We start from the raw sequence: 16,482 nt of genomic DNA, 5'->3' as shown, positions 1-16,482 counted from the left end.
CTAGCTGCCATTGTATGGAGAACCAGGCGCAGTTCACCAATCAAGCTGGATGAAGCCCCGGGACGTGAAACGCTGCACTGCGGCTCTGGGTAGAGATCAGCCGTTTGATTGCTTTAGCACTCAGCCCTTCTTTCACCGCAGCGAAATTTGACACAGTTAATTTTCCGGTCCTCAGTAGCAAAACCATGGTTATTTAAATAAAGTGAGAGAGAACTCACCCTTTCCAGCAGTTCTTCCACGGTTGAATGTTTACGTTCTGCAACCTGTCTTCATGGTTAACTGCATGGCTGCAACTTGAACTTTCACTTCCGAGTCGCGTAGCTGTATCTACAGCGTTGAGGAGGCTTTTCAAGCAGTACTAGGAAACATTCTTCATCCTTCTGGGCAAGCTGCTGAAAATCTTCTTTAACTCCTACAAACTACTTGTTTCGAGATCCAGGTTGGTTTTATATCAGCAATCAGCGAACCAAGTTTGTTTCTTTGGCATAACCTCTAATTATACCACTCCTTTTGAATCGTTTCTGGCCATAAAACTATTCGCCTGCCCGCTCTGCATCTAAAAGTCGACTGCATACATCGCTAACACACTGGCAATGAAGCCAGCAATCCTCCTACCGTTGTTCCTGCAGGCTGTCATGGCCCAGCAGCTAGCCTTTGTTGGTAGTTATGGCGGTAGCATCGTCACAGTCCAGTTCAACAATGAAACCGGTGAGCTGAAGCAACTGTTTACCAACAAGGATTCCGCTCCATCTCCCTCGTGGCAAGAAATCTCAAAAGCCCAAAAGTTCCTTTACACAGTTGAGGAGACAACCCAGAAAGATAAGAACAAGGGCGCCGTCACAAGCTACTCCATCGAGGACGATGGGCAGCTTCGCAAGGTATCGACCTCAGCCGGGATGGTTGCTCCTGTGCATCTGGCCATCAGCCCGGACCAGAACCTTATCGTCACAGCTAATTAGTATGTGTTTCTACTGACTGCTTTCTCTCTCTCTCTCTCTCTCTCTTTTTTTTTTTTTCTTTTTGGATGGACTGGTCGAACTAATTCGTTCGATTCAGTGGCTCCGCAAGCGTTTCCGCCTACAACACGAACCCTTCTACTGGAGAAGTCAACTGGGCCAAATCCTGGGAGTTTGAGCTCCCAGAGCCAGGGGCTGTCCCAGAGCGACAAGAAGCGCCTCATCCACACCATGTGATTTTTGAACCCACCGGCAAGGTCGTCCTGGTGACGGATCTGGGTGCTGATATTATCCGCATGTTCACCGTCGGCGGAGGCCAGGATCCCATTACCGAAATTGACCCAGTCAAGGTGAAGCCTGGTACCGGACCACGCCATGCTGTTTTCTATCCGGCCACCGACAAACCGAAATTCTACTACGTCGTCGGGGAGTTATCGAACACCCTGACCGTTTTCTCGGTCGAATACACCGACAAAGCCCTCAAGCTCACTGAAATTCAAACTATTTCCACCCTGCCAGAGGACCATGCCAAAGACAAAGGCCCAGCAGCGGGGGAGATCATCCTTCATCCGAACGGCAAGCACCTCTATGTGTCAAACAGACTCGACACTGTGTTTCCACATGCAAACTCGATCGCGTCTTATGAAATCGACGAGTCATCCGGACGTCTGAAGCTCCTGGAGGTTTTCAACAGCGGAGTCGTGAATATTAGACACCTTTCTATCCACCCAAGTGGAGAGTGGTTGATCACCGAGGGACAAGATTCAAATAACATCAAGTCTTTCCAACTTGATCCTAACACTGGAAAAGTAGAAAAGGAAGAAAGCTCTTCTTTGCTCATCGAAAAGCCTGTTTGCTTGCAGTGGTTGACCACTCAGCCGGCAGAGAAGCAACAGAAAAAGTGTGGTAGTTAAAGGTCTGAACATTATGATATGAATGATGATGCTGATGAATGTTGATTGTATGGAGTTATTGTTGCATTTTGTACGTACCGGACCGGCTTTGGGCGCGTTTTCAGTTTTCTCATGGACCATATTTTCAAGTACGGAGTACTCATGATGGTTTTTTTTTTTTTTTTTTTCCCCTTTCCCCTTTCATTTTATGCCCTAGGACTTGTATTCGAGTTGAAAATAAATCCATGCCCTTGTCCTCATTCTCCTCGTAGTGCTCACATGTATTTTGACAAGGGTAATTTTCCTCTTGACCGAGGGATTTGCGTACCTCTGCCTATAATACAAGGTCTTTCCGCAACCTTCTTCCTCTTCCAGAGGGATCCTGATACCCGCATGCATTTGAAAGTCTCACAGGTGCTTTGCAGAATTGCAGACGGAACTGAATCCGGTCATGGAACGAACAAGGAGCAATGCCAAGTGTGGCAATAGCTACATATCGACGGAGTATGCGTTACCCCCTTCTCCTCGTTGCTACGTCACCTTGATCCTGGGATCTCTGTTGCGTCCCCCATCGACCAGGGGATCACAAACATCCTTCAGAATGGGTCGCACCATCGCGGGTTCGCCCAAGGCTCGGCGATTCTGCACTGATGGACGGAACCTGCAGCGAATAAGGAGCTACGCGATTGAGAAAGCCAATGATTCTCACTGATTCTGCGATTAATTTCTTGGGCTGGTTTTGCTTTTGGCAGCAAGAGAAAGCAGCGGGTTGGCCAGTTTGGCGTCATGCACGACGTACCTTGTCAGAAATCATGGTCCAGGTCCTGGGTGATTGTCAGATGTGCACTGGGTTGTCGACCCAATTAATCCTTGGAGAATAGGGCCGACACCCAACTTTGAAGCGCGCTCCCCGGTTATGGGGAAGAGAACAAAAAATACGAAAAGCGTTTCTCAAAAGCTCCCAAGTCTCGAACCAGCTCAACCGTCAAGGGATAGGAATGACCAAGCGCAGCGCGCCGCCCGGCTCCTTGGCATTTCTGACCCGCGGGAGTTTTCGGGGGAGAAACAACGCTAAGTTGAGCTGCAAGAAACCGTCTGGCTTTTGATCAGCACCAAGGCAAAGAAGCGGTGAGCGAAACTCAGCTGGCCAGTGGGAACCCAAAATGATCGGCCTGGATGGGAATCATTGAGCATCAAGAAGCTCTTTCGAAAAAAGATGATCGACGCAGTGTGTCTCCACGCTCGCGGGAAGAAACTCTGATTGTTACTCCAAACAGAGGATTGACGACAGTGATGATGAGGGTTGTGGGAAAAAGGTTTTCGATAAAACCTATGCTTGATTTCAAAGGGACAGACCTTTTCCAAGCAGAAAACAATAGGAAACAAAATTTGGCAGTGGGGTCAAGCTCCCAAAGTAGCACTCCAAATTCGAAGCATTTTGGACGTGCGAGAAGTCGCTGGGGAGACTATTGAAGATCTGGTTTGGGGAATACGGAGCTGCACCGCGTCGCTCGTAACTTTCATCTTGGTGGAGACTGGCTACCGCTGCCATGTGTTTGCTCCATCTTTTCATTTCCAGAATCGCCATGCACGAAATGCGTGTTTCCTGTTCCTCCTCTTCCGTCCAATGCAAGCCATTCAGCCGCTTTGAACGGCTGATTTGAGGGAGTGGAGCTGGCTGAACGCCAGACTACGACGGTCCACGCGAGGAATGGCTACGTTAGTTACTAATAAGAAGGAAGCGGCGCGGATGCTCAATTGAAATAAGTTGGGGAGATGGCTTGATGATGGGCAAAGACTAGTATGCAAATCTCCGTTACTAGTGAGTGGCTGGATGTTATGAACTGAAACATTCTTCTCGAAGCCTTTCTTCCTATCGAATCTTTACGTCCTCCGATTTCTGGTTCCTCACCCGCCCGGAGCACTGAGTTCTCCATTCTTGCGGATAAGTCGGGACGAACTAATTCGATAAACGCCGGTGATGGCAACTTATACGAGGGAGTGTGAAGGCGTGCTGCGAGGGGTGGGCTTCTCGCTGATCTCTACTTGTGAAAGCAGAGCCGTATATTTGGATCGCTTTTCCTTTGCGCGCAGGAATCACAGTGATAATAATAAGAGGGCCACTATTGCCTTTCGGAGGCTTTCTTCAGATCTCCTGCTGCGACTCACCGGATCTTCTCCATATTTTTATGTATAATATTGCAATTATGCACCTTTCGAGGCAAGGGCATATCTCCATCAAGCACAAATGATCTTCATTGTGCAGACGCTTGAAAATGTCTATCGTGACTTCTTTTATAATTTGTCAAAAACAAAGGTCTTCTCTTGAGACTAGCGTCTTGAGAGGGGTAAATATCGATATGTATGTCGTAGTCCCTATGTATGTACTCCGTACTCCGTACACATACATACATACATATAGGATCCTTCGTTTTCAGGTATTTGAGTTTCCAAATTTGAGAAGATTGGCATTTGAGTAGTTAAGGTCGCGCGAATCCATTGGCCCGGATAGTTAAACGAGGAAGGCAACGGGCAAAGCCATGAGGTTCTCCGGCACTATTTCCGTCGAGCAAGAGGGCGAACTCTCCCATATTTGGCTGCTCTTGCTCGTAGGCCACTATCCTTTTTTTTTTTTTTTTGGCATGCTTTTAAACGCCGGCATTTTCCCCTTTTCGGTCGAGGCCAGCCAATTATTACACTCACTCGCTCACTCGTTTATCCAGTCCCCATGCCACTTTTCGTTTGGCCAGACATGCTGCTGTATTCTTCAAATGCTAGGTTCAGAAGAGGCACAAAAGAGCGTTGTCGCTAGCGAGAACAGATACTTCCTTTTCGTTACCCCAGATTTCGAAGACAGGGGCCCAATAGGCTCGAAGTTAGTTAAATAGCAGGGATGGCTGAGAGACGCGGGTGGTCGAGAAAGGACACAGCGCACGGACATGCACGGTTCTGCTAATGACCTGAAGAGTCCTGCAATATTATTTCGAGCGTTGATGCAGGAGTTCATCAGACGCTCCGTGGAGAAGAATAATTAAAAAAAAAAAAAAAAAAAAGAAAGGGATATGTTTCAGAATTCAATAATGCCACCCATTCATTGCATTTTTGGGTATGCAGATTGTTGGAGTCATGAACTAAGCGAAAGACTCCAGGCGCCGCAATGGCTTGTCATCTTTGCGTTGGTGGCTGTGAAATTCGGCGACCGCCCCAAAAAGACACCGGCGATGGGCACCAGCAATTTCACATGCCACGTCTGGTAAGCAAAAAGCAATTCTGGCCTGGTCAACGGAGACGCAAAGCGAAGTGTTTGGCTGTTGGCGGAAGTGGGAAGCTAGTCATCATGACCAGTTAGCTGAACTTTAGCGCCTTCTAAAGCAATCTGTTCCCCTCACGCTCAAGGAGATCTGAGTTTAGTCCATTCCCCCACTCCGAGTCGGACAGGTCCCTCGGCAAGGTCAAGAATCCTGAGGAAGGAAACTGTGGGTATCTAGACGGTGTGGAAGGCTTTGCAAAAGCTAAATAATACGACCTGGACCCTTCAGACGAGGGTTCCCTTTGATGTAAAACCGGCAAGCCACCGTGAGTCCCACCGTTCCTGGTTGTCTGCTGAAGGGGAAGCATTCCCGTATGTAAGGCACGACAGGGGCCCTCGTCAGAAGGGATCCATGCTTCTGTGCCACGAGGCCTGTCAAATGAATATCCTAGGTTATGGCCTCGTGGCCTGCGCACCTACCCACAACCAAATTCCATATCGCAGCACCTTGACTTATAAATCGGAAAGGATCAAGGATACGGAACCTGGCAGAACGCCAAACTCGTGGATTGCTTGGTCCGGTTTGCTTGTTGGGACGTTCCGGCCACACGGCCCGTATTGGTGGAATGACGTGAAAAACTCCCGCCATTCCGGGTTGGAAATCTTCTTCGTTGCCTTGTCTGTGAGAAGCTGGCGCGTGCCTTTTGACCTGGGCTGCATGCTGTCAATATATTCCCGGCATCCAACAGCCACACAGGTTAGCGGACTCGGGCAAGTTGACATGCGACTAAGGCCGAAAGACATCGGGAGAATATTAGGTTGAAGGGCTCGGTATCTTTGACACCTGACGCTTCTTTAGTCTCCTGCACGAATCCTGGTAAGTTGTCAATTTTATCAACTGCATCGAACTTAAAACTCCCAACCTGCAACTTCGAGTTGAGTTTGGCGCTGGTGGAGGCGAGAAGAGAGGAATGCTCTCCGTATGCTGGTCTCATCCAGCCACGCTAGGCGACCATCATCAGGCCTGGCTTCTCTTTCGGCCCTGTGACTCGGTTCAAGACATCCTCAAACAGGAGTTTTGACCGGTCGAGTCTAGTACTTCCCGACACGACCTAGTGTATATAAAATAGTATGGAGCGATCCATTTTGGCCAAGAGAGGCGTTCGCCGCTGACATTTCTACAGGCTGAGAACAGCGGCGAGTGATTTAGCCTTCCGTCGCTTCACTTTCTGGCTACAGCGTTGTTGTCATCGGGTAGTTCGAATTATGGGAACATTTGTTGAATATCCCTTTACGTCTAGACTTTTACCTTTACGCTTTCTCTGGATCTCTATCTCAAGTTTCTAGATGAAGCTGGCCCTTGTTATTGCTCTCAAGGTGAGCGGGTGGCTCGGGCCAATCAACAACATCATGCTTTCACCTCAAAGTGTACTCCGTAGTTCCTTCGTAGACAACAGAGGATCAGCAGCAGAGCAGCGGGGAATTAAAGGACCTATACCAATTAATATCCACGGGGACTGTTGGCTTCGCCGAATATAGCCTGGTGGACTCCTGTTTGATCGTCCGTGTCAGATTATGGCTGATGGCATTTCTCCACACTTTCGAAATGTCCGGGCTAGAACCTCTAGCTGAAGACAAGAGGGGAAAACCTCGTGCTTCTAAATCGGTATCGCTCGGGAATGGGCCGGCTGAGCAACCTAGGGTAGTATTGCGGCATTCCGCTCTTTGATGTCTCTGAAGGGCAGAAAACCCGACGATATCAACTCTTCCCACGCCCAGCACAACGGGTTTCGCATTGGTATCCCCGAAACTTCTCGGGCCAGCGCGGACCGCTTGTGGGCGCCATGGTGATAATCCGTTCTTGGGATGAGCCGGCCAAGACGGTGCGGGGTCAAGTGACAGAGAGGTGCTACTCTTCCGGTTCGGGCGGAGGCGCACGTAATTGGGCAAGAAGTATGAAACACGCCGGCCAAGTCCTTCTTGGTCTAAGACGGCCTAGGAACTGCAGATGTCAACAGAGGCGAGTATAAAGACTTAGCAGGGATCATGTCTGACAGGACAGCTTCTTTAAGCTGATAGACACGGGATTGACGGCTGAGCCGCCTGTAATCCATCCATGCGCCCACAATCATGGACGCATGTACGAATGATAGATGGAGATGATGCATATCATTTTCGTTCGTAGAAGAATCTCAGGTCATTCGAACTTGGGATGCAGCCCACAAACATGCATATTCCGTGGAACGGCAATTGCGGCCGTTCAGACGTTTGAAAGGCTATTCAAAGAGCCAAGCAGAATCAAGAAACTCTGGAAATGGCATTCGGGCTACCGGAACTGAAGTGTGGTTTCCAGCATATTCAAACGAGGTGAACCTGCTCTGTGAATCATCGACATGTTCTTCAAACAGAAATTGCGAAAATCATCCCCAAAAGGTTTCATATATCCATATGTCGAAATAGTGATAGCGATATTGGAAACGATTTGAGTAGCGTATCAAAGGAACAAGGATCCTGGAGACCCATGCATGCTGCACTAGTGGAGCAATGATGACCTGGGGTGACGACCCCCCTGGACTGCAAGCTAGCCTTGCGGAGGCCGGCGGCGAAAGGAGATCTTGATAACTGTTGACGTCCGGATCTATGAGTGACTGTTCCTAAAAAGGTTAGCTGTTTGAGATATTAATACGAACATTAAAGGCACTGATATCAAGAGTGGGGCACCATATTGCCATAAGTACGCCCGTGTAGCAGATGAATCCGTCCGAGTTTTGGAAGAAACTTCTCTTCATTGCACTTGTGGCACACCACAGCCCTTTAACACTCAACTTAGCATTCACACTCATCACGATGATAGCTGTTGAGCATCCTCCGCCGGAGGCTGAAATCTTTGCTGGTCTTAATAACATCATCGCACGAAGCACATCACCCCAAGTAAGGAAAATTGACCTGGAACACCCCATATTCGTTGACCGAATTCAACTGACGCAGCCATAGAAAAGCTACGAAAGCTTGAAAAAGCAAGAGAGTTCCGGACCCAAGGCGCAGCCTACGCCTGCAAAGCCGAAATATCAGCTGTGGCCAACTCTCAAGAAAACTGTCTCTAGTTCTGGGCGTAGCACCCCGGACTCAGGAAAGATGATGAGAAATCCGTTTAAGGACGGAGGCCTCAGCCGTTCTCATAAAATAAGTGTTCCTGATCTTAAGCAACTGGCGACGATAGATGAAAGATCGCTTGACTCCCGTATGTGAAGCTAAAGTGTTTTGGGGAACGTGTCTAACTTCGCATAAGCAACAATTCCAGGTCAATATCCGATCCACGAAAGATCGAATAGTGCGCCAGGGGCCTGTGCAGGAGCCGGTATCGTTCGAACACACATGATTGGGTGTGTGGGCGAAGCTTGCAACAGGAATGTAGAACAGTCGGGCGAGAGTTCATCCCCATCACGGAGGATTGATAAGAACAGAATATGTCCTGTTCCGTCACAGAGTGAGAGACACCAGCCATTGAATTCAAGTAATCTCAGGAGGGCAGCTTTTGATGACCCCCCTGAAGTTCCACCGAAATCGCCACGGTTGGCACTTCGGATCCCGAACATGCCGGTGTCTTCATCCGGTGGGGATAGTTCAAGTACTCCTGTATCAGGAACCACCGGAGGCTCGCAAAGCAGCAGGCCGCTCGAAGAAAGTCCTTGGACGAGCTCTTCAAACCTGCCTGCTCAAACCTGTTCTTCCGCCAACCCATCAAGCTCTGAAAATGCATCCACTCGTGCGGCATCTCCGTTAGGCATATCAGCATCTCCATGCCACAAGAAAAATAGGACGGACGGACCGAATCGACCCACCGCATTTGAGTTTGGATCAGAGAAACCGGCGGCGGGCGTCAGTAACCACAAGAGAGGGTTATCGCACGACTCGGTCCTGAAATGGGGGGGTCAACCCCCGAGGAAGCATGCAGCATTTGAGGCTCGGCTAGATGATAGAGAGGTGAAGAAGCAGCTTCCGGGAATTCCAATCCCCAATGTTCCTTTGGGAATCCCTGTACACAAGGCGTTGAGAGTACTTCCGTGCACCGAAATTGAGGCTCTACAAAAGCAAGCTCACAATCAAGCACAAAAGTTCGAGGTACTTAATCGCTGTGATGTCAAGTCACTTTCGAGGGTAAGTTCCACTGCCATGCATTTGGGAAGAGTCCTGGGCGCAGCTAATATCGAATCTTTAAGGAGCTTCGAGCACTGCAAAAGCGTTGTGACTATCTCAGAGAGACGTACAATTCTCTTCGGACCGGCCGACATAGCTTGCATCAACGGATGATCTTATATCTCAAATCACCCAGAGTATCGAAATTTTCAAGGGAGGGGATCTTAAAGCAGGAGGAAGCGCTCTTTGAGCTTGATAGATCCATTGACGAGTGGTATTCCAAATTGGAAAATGCAGAGCAGCGGCGGGCTCTGGTACGACAAAAGCTCCTCGAGCATCTAGCGGCGACCTTGGTTCTACGGGAATCTCATCCAGAGCCCGCTGGTACGGAAAAGAAGACTCACGTTGACAATTCGCATAATACCCACAACCAAAATAAGACGGCTCGCAAAGATGTGGAATCCATCAAGATATATGCAGACGCCGAGATACAAGCTCTGTTTGCCAATATCGAAAAGGATATGGAGAGAATGGCAAATTCTGGTAGTCCTCTTCCACATCTACCCGCCGTCGCTTATTCTCCTGATATGAAAGCTTCGGCTTAAGAATGCAGTAAAAACTGAACAAGTCGACTCCATTCGACGATGATGACATGGCAGTCATGATGCCTATGTTTGATGAAGTTCCTTCTTATTCTTCATAGGATTGGCGCCGCGGTCTAGGCTGAGCACTGGGAACTTTTTTTTCACCGTTCGGGAACGATGAGTGTTGGTTTTAAAATTTATCTTTGTTTTTTGGTTTGTTCCGCAAATACCCTTTCGCGCAAGAGATCTGTTTCTGTATGGCAGTCAGCAGCAGTAGTAATACGTATGTATTTAATGAAGGAGATCTTCCGATTCTGGGATTGTTTCTGAGATTGGCTTTCGTGCTGGGAGGTTGGCGGCAGCGGGACGAATGGGGTGTGGTTAAGTTAGAGTTTGCTGGGTCCGGCGGTCGAGTTTCGCCGGCCCGCCATCAAAGATTATTTTTTGACCTCGTTGCTGTCAAATTCCGGATATCAATTTACATGTTTGAAACGCTTTGACTAGTCTCTACAGAAGTTGCTGTGAACTCGACTTGGAAAATAGGACCGTTAGAATTACGCATAATGTTTCGAAGGGCTTTAATCCGGCAGTCCCAGGCCGCAAGGTCCGCCTTCACGACCCGCTCCATTTCGAGCTCTCCTTTATCCCGAAAACAACCACTCTTACAGACTTTCACACAGTTCGGAAAGCCTTTACCTTCAAGAGTATGTCAGAGGTTCAATTCCACGGAGTCGCAGCAGAAGAACGCAGAAAACGCTTCCGCGGATGGAAAAAACGGAGAGCAAAAGCCATCCGGATCCCAATTATCGGAAGCCGAAGCTACTCTGCGAAAGGAGGTTGAAAAGCAGGAAAGGGAAATCATTGACTTGAAGGTATGTCTTCTTTTAGCGGCCCACGTGTGCTCCATGATCTTGACTAACTTCTTCGTTAACTAGGATAAATATCTCCGCTCCGTCGCCGATTTTCGTAACCTTCAAGAACGCACAAAGCGAGATGTTGATGCTGCGCGATCGTTCGCTATTCAACGCTTCGGAGCTGATTTGATTGAGTCAATTGATAATTTTGAGCGTGCTCTCGAAGCTGTTCCGTCTGAAAAGCTGAACAACGGTGAAAATAAAGACCTGGCTGATCTTTATGATGGCCTGAAGATGACAGAAAAGGTCATTATGAATACTTTGAAAAAGCATGGTCTGGAGAGGTTCGACCCTAGCGAACTGGTCGAGGGCAAACCGCAGAAGTTTGACCCCAAACTTCACGAAGCGACCTTCATGGCCCCGGCTCCCGGAAAGGAAGATGGGGATATCCTTCATGTCCAAACAAAGGGTTTCATCCTCAACGGCCGCGTCCTCAGGGTATGTTACGAGACTCAATTTTCCCCATCAAAAGCAAATCTACAATTTATGTTGATCCAAAGTTGCTGACTATTCCGCACATAGGCTGCCAAGGTTGGCGTTGTGAAGAACGCTTAAGTTCACATCGAGAACAGCATCTTCCTTTCAAATCTCCAACACCTCGCAAATGTCTAATAATGTGCTAAGCCAGTCTTGAACAATCTTTAGTTCTGGGGCTTGTATTCTGAATGTATGTCCTATACTGCGAACGACTGGGTACTCGGGTTTCATTCGCCGCCTGTACACTATCTTCTTGTACATTTGGAGAAAAAAAGGTTCAGCGTGGTACGGCGTTTACTGTGGAAGGTTCTTCTCTTTTCATGGTTTATATATGTTGCACATATTCCCTTTGTTTATTCTTGGTCTGGTTTCTTCATCTCCTCTCCCTGTTGTAATGGAGTACTGGATTTACCTGGTTGCGGGTCTTGTAATGGGTTTATCATGAACATCTGATAAAAAGGCGCATTGAAAAAGAAAAATCAGCTGATAATACACGATATACTGCATAGTTCTGACTTTTGTCTAGTCCATGCATTCCAGCCTTGATTCTAAGTAAGAAGAAGCTAAGTCTACAAATACAGAGTTCTCATGCAAAGATTGATTAGTTTTTCCAAATTTCATACACTGAGAAAATGAGAAACACATATTATACATACATAGGTTGCCAAACCAAGTCTATGTTTCTGCGTAGAGTGGAAACGGAGTCATAGCACCAAACATTCGCATGCTGAATAGCTTTCATCTCAACTCGACACCAACTTTGTCCACCAGTTTCTCTCTCACTTTTTCATGCAACAGGTTGGTCTCTTCGTTGGTCAGTGTCCTCTCCAAACTCCGGTAATTGATGCGGTAACATAAACTTTTGCGCCCAGTTTTCGGATGGGTAAACTCATCCACCAGTCTAACATCTTCAACTAGATTTCCAGCAACATCTCTAACAATTTCCATGATATCATTTTCATGGAACGGCACGGAACCTCCCGCAGCACTTGCCGCGCTAGAAGGTCTAAGCCAGAATGCAACGTCTTTGTAGCAAGCAGGATGCTTAGAAAAGGGCATGAATCGACTAACTTTGCCAGCTTCAAATTGAGACAGGAATCGAGGATCTTGAGACCAGAATAGACGGATATCGGGAATGTTAAACAAAAGCATGGCGATCCGCTCCAATCCCAAACCAAAGGCCCATCCAATATGCTCCGGGACGGCCGATGAGATGAGCAGTTCCTGTTTGACAACCCCGGAACCAAGGATCTCTAGCCACTCGCCCTGCCAAAATACCTCTAGCTCGTAACTAGGGCTTGTGAATGGGAAAGAGGCTTCGACCCATCGCATTTTGAGAGGCTCCTGTTTCGCGTCGTCGCCAGCCGCCTCTTTAGCAGCAGAGAAAATCTTGATGACAAGGAGTTCGAGTGAACGCTTCAGATGAGCAACAATGGCGTCGGCCACTTCGAGCGTATGGTGCTTGTCCTGCAAAGGGTTTCTCTCGGGATGGACAGTTGGGCTGGGATCCTGGACGGGAACGTCGTGGCGTGCGAGTTTGTTCAAATCCTCCATAATGGCAGCTGCTGTGACTGGGCGCTTCCAGAGCCTTGCACATTCCATCTGATGGAAGACAGGATAATGGCTTCTATCAATCGCATCACGACGGTAGACGTCAGCAACTATTGTGTATCCTTTTTCTTCCGGCTTAATATTCTCATTTCTGTGCATCTGCTGAAAATATGCACGCTGATGGGCACTGGTATGTGTTCGTAAGACTGTATCTTTGTTGATATAATACGTATCCGTTCGGCTACGACCGGGGTGGTCGGCTGGGAAGCCTAAGTCATCAAAATTCTGTGCGACGGAAACGATAGGATTCTTTTCAACATAATTCCCAAACTCAGGGCCGGTAAACTGGCTCTCTATGAGCTTGCGCGTGATCGAGAGAGGGTGGTTTTCGTCAAGGTAGAGCCGACGTCCGACGTGGGAGAGGATGGTTTGCGAGGTATTGGTCCATTCGTCTCGAGCATATGTTTTGTCGGCGACCGGAAGGGTAGATGCCTGTCGGGCTTGCTCTGCTGATCGCTGAAAAACATTTTTCAGCGCGTCCGGGGCATTTGCAGAGGATTGTGGAGCTGTTGTAGAGCTACTGGTACTCCGTGAAACTTGCCAGGCCCGGGGGACGAACTGGCCACACCATGGACGGCGAGCAATTGCGACGGCGGGTCGTTCGTAGCTCACTCGGAGCGCTCTCCCAGTGGCGATTAACCGCATGTTTCGCAGCGACAGCTCGCCCGCCACAATTCGTTCCAGGTTGCTAATTGCCCTGGCCCAAAGATTGTGGGTTACCCAAGCCCGAGGGTATACACGTCGCTAGGTCGCCAGGTCTGACCTCGCCAGGTTTCATCACTCGTTGATACCGACAGCTCCTGCTTGGTGCTGCGCTAGTTAACACCCAGGGTTTTAATGACATCCAGCTAACTGGGTAGTTAGTGGGTAAGTTAGCAATGTGAGGTTGTTAGGTAATCCAATAGCCCCTTGACAGGCTTATTTTTTTGAACAGTCCCGTCCCAGTCCGTCCAACGACCACCATGCCAGTGACTCGGGTCTACTCCGTATTTCCTGAGGAAAATACTTATAAGGAAGGTAATATTCTTCACTGCTTAAGTTATCCCAGCCAGGAAAACCGGCTTTTTCACCGCTCCCCAATAAAACAGGCTCAGCTGGATTAGAGCGACCGTTGGCCATCACTTGAACTTAGAATCGCATAATGCATGCCATGTCGCTGACGTAGCTGACCAGCTCCACGGAAGCTCTTAGAATGTGTGTATTCCAGTCACTATTGCTAACTGGAATGGAAAGCAGCAGCCTGGAGAACGTGTCCTACTTCAGCCTCCCCTGCTATATCGTGTTGGTGAAGCTTTTCACCCGGAAAATGCGTCAACAAAAGTTCGATGCGAGGCAAGTACTTGTGCCTGACTAGAAGACGAAATGTCGCGACTGTACGGAGTACGTTAGCATTGCTTGGTCACTCTCAGATTATTGTCCCTCTGCGGGAGCTTGTCAGATCCTGCCCACTCCATACTTTGGACTCAGACACTGTTTCTTGTGTCTGTGATTCTCTATACAAGACAAACCCTGGCAGTATAAACTCTTAGCTACTCTTCACACAACCTCTGACTGCATAAGACTATAATGAATAATAATAATAATAATAATAATTATTCAATCCATCGAATTGCTTGGCCTTAACAGTCAAAGCTGGTGACCCAGCGACCCGCAAACCAGAGCCAGTGTAATTTATTACCTAAGTTGAAGCTTTAAGCGGTGACAATACCCAACCAAACGCCCTTGTACACCGGAATTGACCACCGAATCCGCGGAGTATCCTTATCTATCCGTAACTCGGCTGTACCCAGATACCGTACCTGAAATTCGGGTTTCACGCCTTCAAGGTTCTGGGAGGATCCCGCTCCGTTGGCCACAAGCATCCTCTCCAGGCCGACAGAGTGAACTTGCTGTCTTTCTTTTCCCCCCTTTGTGGCATGATGCTTGCCGCTTCACACCAAGATGGGAAGCAGTGATAAAGCCAGGGCCGGGCAAACCGGTGCTGCCCGTTCGTCAAGTCCAAAAATACACTATCCATTCTGGTTTGGGGGGTCAGCATCATGTTTCGCAGCCGCCGTGACGCATCCTTTGGATCTCGGTGAGTCTCTGGACTGTTATTCTTGCCCTTGACATAGGTTGTTTCTAATTTGGTTTCGAATTGAAGTCAAGGTAACTTGAGCTATTTTATTGTCCCAGTACATCCATCCTTGATTGCTCACATATATAGGTTCGATTGCAAACTCGTGGACCCGGGGATCCCACGGGAATGATGAGGACCATAGTTCACATCTGCAGGTCAAATGGATTTTTGGGCCTTTACAATGGTGTATGTCGACTTCTTTTGACTTCTGACGGCGATTATACACCTTTCTCGCTAATAACTATTTTGTGGATATAGTTGTCAGCGTCCCTTCTACGGCAAATAACATATTCGACTACTCGATTTGGGATCTATGAAGAGCTCAAGTCTCGTGTGACGCAATCTTCTTCGTCTCCTCCATCGTTGCTAACACTGATCGGCATGGCGTCATTCTCCGGCTTCGTGGGTGGGTTGGTTGGAAATCCTGCCGATGTCACAAACGTCCGGATGCAGCGCGATGCGGCTTTGCCTCCCGAGAAACGGCGGAATTATCGACATGCTTTTCACGGAATGTCGCAAATGCTCCGTACAGAGGGAGCGGCTAGTTTGTTTCGCGGAGTCTGGCCCAATTCTCTGAGAGCACTCGGTATGACTGCAGCGCAGCTGGCGTCGTACGACGAGTTCAAACAAATATGCATGGGTCACTTCGGGATGGCCGACAATATCACCACTCATCTTACAGCATCTGTCATGGCAGGTTTTGTTGCGACCACGCTCTGCAGCCCCATTGATGTTATAAAAACTCGGATCATGGGCGCTAGTTCCGCAGAGTCCAGTGGCCATACCATCGTTGGATTTTTAAGAGACATATTCAAGAAAGAAGGATTTTCATGGATGTTCCGCGGTTGGATTCCGAGCTTTACACGCCTGGGACCTCACACAGTCGCGACATTTTTGTTCTTGGAGCAACACAAGAAGATTTACAGAGCGTTGAAACGGCCTGATAGTGACACCAAAGCAACCCTCTAGCATGCAGGCTTTAGTTACACCACATTTAAATCGGATTTTGGCCTATATGCTTTATCCTTTGGTTATCATTTATCCTAAACAAGGAGCTGGCACATGGGCCTTATTGGCATGTTTCCATAGACCCAAACCTATAGAGAGGAAGAGGTTGGCTATGCATGTTTATCTATTTCGTTATGTTATTTGGCCATTTGATGCTTCTAATGCCTAGCACGCACTGGACCCTTGTGCTCTATGAATTTATGCCAGGTCCTACTCAAATACCCCCGTTGGCGAGTCTCTTCTGGCGTTAAAAGGGTCCTAATATTTATATTTTCGGTATTCATCAAGAGGGTTGAAGACACTTCATTGAGGAAGGACGGGATAGATGAGATATCTGATGACCTAGAATTAGCCTTGCTACACTAGCATGATGACATATATAATTGCAGTGTGGAATTGAACCCACTGGGATTGTAGTGGGCTACAAAAGCAAGTAGCGATTCATGCAGCAACTTAGCGATATAGACTGAGGTGAGCGTCACTGATAGTGCTCAAAGACTGCATGCCTACCTTGAAATGAAATTGACTTGCAA

The 16,482-nt window shown here is 48.2% G+C and overlaps 6 protein-coding genes across 6 annotated transcripts; 5 read left to right on the top strand and 1 right to left on the bottom strand.

The window, feature by feature from the left end:
• Nucleotides 1-666: 666 nt before the first annotated feature.
• On the top strand, nucleotides 667-959 carry D8B26_000393 (uncharacterized protein; the record flags this gene model as incomplete). Its single annotated transcript, XM_066123217.1, has 2 exons — nucleotides 667-672; nucleotides 693-959. 2 exons carry the CDS (start codon nucleotides 667-669, stop codon nucleotides 957-959), a joined length of 273 nt encoding a protein of 90 aa, XP_065979291.1.
• A 293-nt stretch (nucleotides 960-1,252) lies between these two features.
• On the top strand, nucleotides 1,253-1,870 carry D8B26_000392 (uncharacterized protein; the record flags this gene model as incomplete). The annotated part of the gene is made up of 1 exon (XM_003071218.2): nucleotides 1,253-1,870. The coding sequence occupies one exon, from the start codon at nucleotides 1,253-1,255 to the stop codon at nucleotides 1,868-1,870; it is 618 nt and encodes a 205-aa protein (XP_003071264.2).
• Nucleotides 1,871-7,946: 6,076 nt separating this feature from the next.
• D8B26_000391 (uncharacterized protein) lies at nucleotides 7,947-9,841 on the top strand (the record flags this gene model as incomplete). Its single annotated transcript, XM_066123216.1, has 4 exons — nucleotides 7,947-8,030; nucleotides 8,094-8,340; nucleotides 8,389-9,257; nucleotides 9,320-9,841. The coding sequence occupies 4 exons, from the start codon at nucleotides 7,947-7,949 to the stop codon at nucleotides 9,839-9,841; spliced, it is 1,722 nt and encodes a 573-aa protein (XP_065979290.1).
• A 465-nt stretch (nucleotides 9,842-10,306) lies between these two features.
• Nucleotides 10,307-11,716, top strand: MGE1 (Mitochondrial matrix cochaperone). Its single transcript, XM_003071216.2, has 3 exons — nucleotides 10,307-10,692; nucleotides 10,756-11,172; nucleotides 11,257-11,716. The coding sequence occupies exons 1-3, from the start codon at nucleotides 10,384-10,386 to the stop codon at nucleotides 11,287-11,289; spliced, it is 759 nt and encodes a 252-aa protein (XP_003071262.1). The 5' UTR covers nucleotides 10,307-10,383; the 3' UTR covers nucleotides 11,290-11,716.
• A 154-nt stretch (nucleotides 11,717-11,870) lies between these two features.
• D8B26_000389 (uncharacterized protein) lies at nucleotides 11,871-13,637 on the bottom strand. Its single transcript, XM_003071215.2, has one exon. It carries the CDS (start codon nucleotides 13,465-13,467, stop codon nucleotides 11,950-11,952), a length of 1,518 nt encoding a protein of 505 aa, XP_003071261.1. The 5' UTR covers nucleotides 13,468-13,637; the 3' UTR covers nucleotides 11,871-11,949.
• A 1,048-nt stretch (nucleotides 13,638-14,685) lies between these two features.
• Nucleotides 14,686-16,375, top strand: DIC1 (Mitochondrial dicarboxylate transporter). The gene is made up of 3 exons (XM_066123215.1): nucleotides 14,686-14,970; nucleotides 15,029-15,127; nucleotides 15,200-16,375. The coding sequence occupies exons 2-3, from the start codon at nucleotides 15,068-15,070 to the stop codon at nucleotides 15,908-15,910; spliced, it is 771 nt and encodes a 256-aa protein (XP_065979289.1). The 5' UTR covers nucleotides 14,686-14,970; nucleotides 15,029-15,067; the 3' UTR covers nucleotides 15,911-16,375.
• Nucleotides 16,376-16,482: the final 107 nt, after the last annotated feature.

Source organism: Coccidioides posadasii, chromosome 1, assembly GCF_018416015.2.
Source record: "Coccidioides posadasii str. Silveira chromosome 1, complete sequence".
In the NCBI taxonomy this organism is placed as follows: Eukaryota; Fungi; Ascomycota; class Eurotiomycetes; order Onygenales; family Onygenaceae; genus Coccidioides; species Coccidioides posadasii.
Note: the sequence above shows the minus strand (reverse complement) of the source record. Positions and strands in the feature narration are given on the sequence as shown.